Source organism: Primulina huaijiensis, chromosome 18, assembly GCF_012295235.1.
Source record: "Primulina huaijiensis isolate GDHJ02 chromosome 18, ASM1229523v2, whole genome shotgun sequence".
NCBI classification, from domain to species: Eukaryota; Viridiplantae; Streptophyta; class Magnoliopsida; order Lamiales; family Gesneriaceae; genus Primulina; species Primulina huaijiensis.
This window is the reverse complement of record NC_133323.1, coordinates 509,871-513,730: the sequence shown is the minus strand read 5'-3', so window position 1 is coordinate 513,730 and position 3,860 is coordinate 509,871. Positions and strand designations below refer to the sequence as shown.

General features: G+C 37.0%; 1 protein-coding gene across 1 annotated transcript; it reads right to left on the bottom strand.

The window, feature by feature from the left end:
* Positions 1-422: 422 nt before the first annotated feature.
* LOC140963820 (protein COBRA-like) lies at positions 423-3,860 on the bottom strand. Its single transcript, XM_073423229.1, has 6 exons — positions 3,607-3,860; positions 2,612-2,691; positions 1,847-2,303; positions 1,438-1,597; positions 1,049-1,329; positions 423-849 (listed from the first exon to the last, which is right to left on the bottom strand). Exons 1-6 carry the CDS (start codon positions 3,698-3,700, stop codon positions 551-553), a joined length of 1,371 nt encoding a protein of 456 aa, XP_073279330.1. The 5' UTR covers positions 3,701-3,860; the 3' UTR covers positions 423-550.

Below are 3,860 nucleotides of genomic sequence, written 5' to 3'. Positions count from 1 at the left end.
AAATAAAAAAAAAAAAAAAAAAAAAAAAGAGAAGTGTCACGAATTCAAGCTTTAAACTTTTAAATAAGTTGACACATAAACATATAAGTTTTAAAAATAAATATATAGATTTTCAAAGTTCTCAAGAAGCTGCGTGGGAAAATGTTTTTGCAATTGTGGTTAGATCAAGTGTCGTCTCTCAATCCTAAAGAAATTATGAGTGGCATGTTTTATTTTAGTTTTTTCAGGGTTTGTATGTTTAAAAATATCAAATATTCATTATTTAAAATTTAAAAGTTCATTCATCCAAAAAACAATTAATTTTATTTAAAAGAACTTGCACTTTTTCACGTATGTCAACCAAGGATTGACTGCTTTTTCAGATTTTGCCCAAAGCACTGCTCATGCTCTGTATTTTTAACAATGCTATTGACTACTGCTCGTAGAAAGAAAAAAAGATAGTACTAATTAGCAATGTTACGCAGCTGCGTGAGAACAAATATTTCTACATCAATTATATTACAGGGAACCTTCCACTCTCTAACTCCAGATCAAGATGCTACAAGGATAATCACAAAAATGAAAAGTCGACTGTCTTCATCAGTGAACATGTAACTGCGATAATCAGCATAAACAACGAGATGTTTTTGCTAAAACCCGCATTTGGTAGATACGGGTATTTATCCGGAGGAGGCATAACACAGTTATCACCATTGAAATAGATTCTTCGAGGAAACGCCCAACCCTTTTCGAAACTGAATGTGGACTTGTCCTTCTGGAACAAAAGCTCAGACTGCACATTTCCCGCATGGCCAGCTTGCATCAGTAAATCATTATAAAATTTAATGCCCCATAACATTGCAGTATCATCTGCGAAAAATAAAATGTAACATCAGATTCTTGGTATGTTAACCTCAACAGGAACTGACAAGTCCGAATATTTCATGTCATGTGAAGTAAAGAGAGAGTATATATGTTACGAGAGCCACTCAATTTTATGAACAACTCCATCATTACTTGAATAGGCATTGTGGCATTGCAACAACGACAATATAACATGATCACTTACTTATGCTCTGGTATGGAGTTAGTGGTTTGTAGTTGAAGCTGAAAATCTGTGTTAGATTGTCAAAGTTCGGGTGCTGAACGACTAAGTTCCACTGCGTATAATTCATCCTGTAGTTGAAGTTTGTTATGGTGACTTTGACCCGCCAATACTCCTTGTAATTTAGTTTGACATGCCAGTGGATACGAATGGGGCACATATGATTTGTGCACTGGACTAGTGGAGACAGGCTATTGCTCTTTGCACGATCTGAAACCACCGAAGCAAGGTGCGGTGAATCTGGACTGCAATGAAACAAAAGCAAAGAATCCGCCCCAAAAATGAGTTATATTAGTGAACGGTAAAAGTAGCAAGGTTAAAGAAATAGAATGGGGATAAATAGGAAACTTTACTCGACACAGGTTCCCGGTTGTGTAAGGTTACTTGGGCATCCACAAGTACATGTTGGACAAGGAACAATAGTGTTGTTGTAAAAGGATGACAGTGAAACGCAGCAAGTGGGCGTTTTTTGGGCCAGAAATTGTGAATATGTGCATGTAACGTTCCATGTCACTGCAATAAGATAAGTGTGTGAAATTATCCAAGAATCTCAACTTAATAAGCGAGTGGCTAGAAACCGTAAGGAGAAACAAGAGACAAAAGCAGAGTTATGTGCTCAAGTAAGTATGCTCTTCTTATTTTTTAAAAGAGGAACATACAGAGAATCTGTAAAAGCCGTATTTTTCCGATCACCAGATCATGGCCCTCTTAATTGCATGATAAAATTATAAAAGCCCAACCAACCAAATAAATATAACTTACTCATCGCCTGTGTCACTCTCCTTCCATCAGAAGTAATATATTTAGTAGGTTTCACAATTTTTGCAGGTCCACACGTATAGCCGGGACCGGGGGCTTTCAAAGTGAAATTCTTAGGCACCCGAACAGTTTTATTTGTGGTTCCAGCTGCCCCAACACTAAGTTGGAAGGAGCCTGCAGAATTCACGGGATCTTGCACCCACGAAGTAATCACCCCTCCTTTACAACAATTAGCAATCTGTTGATTGTAAGGAGTTCCGGGTAACAAGTCCACAACCGTCGGATCTTTCTTACAGCAATGTGGAATACTCCCTTTAAACCTCGAACAATCTCCTTGCTCGGTAGTTTGACCACCCATCATAGCCCATATCACCTCCTTTTTAGCCCAAGTCCATCCTAAAGTCCAACCCGGTGCTTGAATGTGACGATATTGTTGGAAGTTGAACATTGTAACAACAGCCTGCCCCATTTCAGAATATGTGAATTTAAGCTGGTTGATAAAACATAATCTTTACTGAAATTTGCATGGTAAAATATTTGACACAAAAGGCAAACACTATATATTTGCAGACGTACTTGTTGAAACTGGATCGTATTCTTTTGCATGTAGATATTGTGGTTATCCTATGAGCTCACTTCATGAGTTTCGTTTTTTAAATTCAAAAATTGACATTGTGATGTGGTGCATCGACACTAGCTCTATAATAACGAACGGAGAATTGGAAAAGTGAAGCCAAAAGAGACTTCTAGTTTAGTATAAACACTTACAATATAGCCATCAGGGTTCCAAGTGGTAATGTCCCACTTAATTGTGATATTTCCATTAGGATCAAGCGCATCATAGGCTTCTAATGAAATATTAAAGACAACAAACACACTTTAGAATTCCAAGTACTTGAATATTTCACTGATATTCCATCAAAAAACAAGACACGTGTTCAAAATATAACATGAAATCATAAAAGCTATTAAACCTTAAACAACGTTAACACGTTAATCTTAATTCATATTTTCCTGTACATTAACATACAAATTGCCGGTTATGGTGATGCATCCTACATTGCTGTTAGGAACTAGAATTCTATGGCCAATCCCGAAGAATCATCGTCCTTCCCTCGGATAAATATTTACATGAGAGAATTTCTATCTTGGTATGACATATTTCCCCAGTTAGCATCTACAAATATGTTTCCAGGATATTTTTTGAACAATTTCATGATGTTAAGAACCAACACCCGTCTCCAGAAGATTCCCAATAAATGACAGATTGAAGAAGTATAGTAGCAGTTGGAAGATGGACATTAATAATAAGGCTGTAAATGAACTCAAACCCATACGGAAGCTAATGGAAAACCCAAAGACATTGAAGATTTTCACCCGTCATGACTTTTTCCATGGACAAAAGGAAGAAAAAATTATCAAAGTTTTGCACTCGACCAACTTGAATTTTCTCAAGCTTCATACAATTAATTCAACTGGAACTCCCCACTCAATTGTCACTCAAAATCAAAGCCCATGTGAAACAAAATGTAAAGAGAGAACCAACCAAACAGTCGCATTCGATATCTACAGACTCATTCGCAGTAAATAGAATACACCAGCTTTACTTTTTTACGATTAATCGAGACCCATTAATTTCCACATTTTTCATCCTAGAACCTCCGGACCTTCGTCAACCAAACAGTCACATTCTGTATTCACATACATGATACAACACAAAAAAAAAGGAAAAAGAAAAAGAAAAGTTATAATGCAAAGATTACCTGCAGGAGTAAAGCTGAAACAAGAAAGCAAGAGGAACAACAACACGGTGGATATCTTGAACTCAAGGATAGATCTAAAGCATCGTACTTCCATATCCGGAGTTTCCTGAATTTTCTTGGATTATAACTCGCAGTATCCACTGCTTTTATTAAGTTCTGCAAGTGGGATGAGTAGAGTGAGAGAGTGGAGAGAGAAGCCACGAGGTGACAAGAGCTTGTTCGAACGAAACCTTTGAGGGGGGATCTTTTCTTTT

What these genes read in the sequence shown, in the direction of transcription:
- LOC140963820 (XM_073423229.1), bottom strand. Translation starts at nt 3,700, where the DNA reads ATGGAAGTACGATGCTTTAGATCTATCCTTGAGTTCAAGATATCCACC. An exon ending in GGAACCCTGATGGCTATATT is followed by an intron (nt 2,304 to 2,611) that starts GTAAGTGTTTAT and finishes GAAATGGGGCAG; the next exon opens with GCTGTTGTTACAATGTTCAA. An exon ending in AACTCCATACCAGAGCATAA is followed by an intron (nt 850 to 1,048) that starts GTAAGTGATCAT and finishes TATTTTTCGCAG; the next exon opens with ATGATACTGCAATGTTATGG.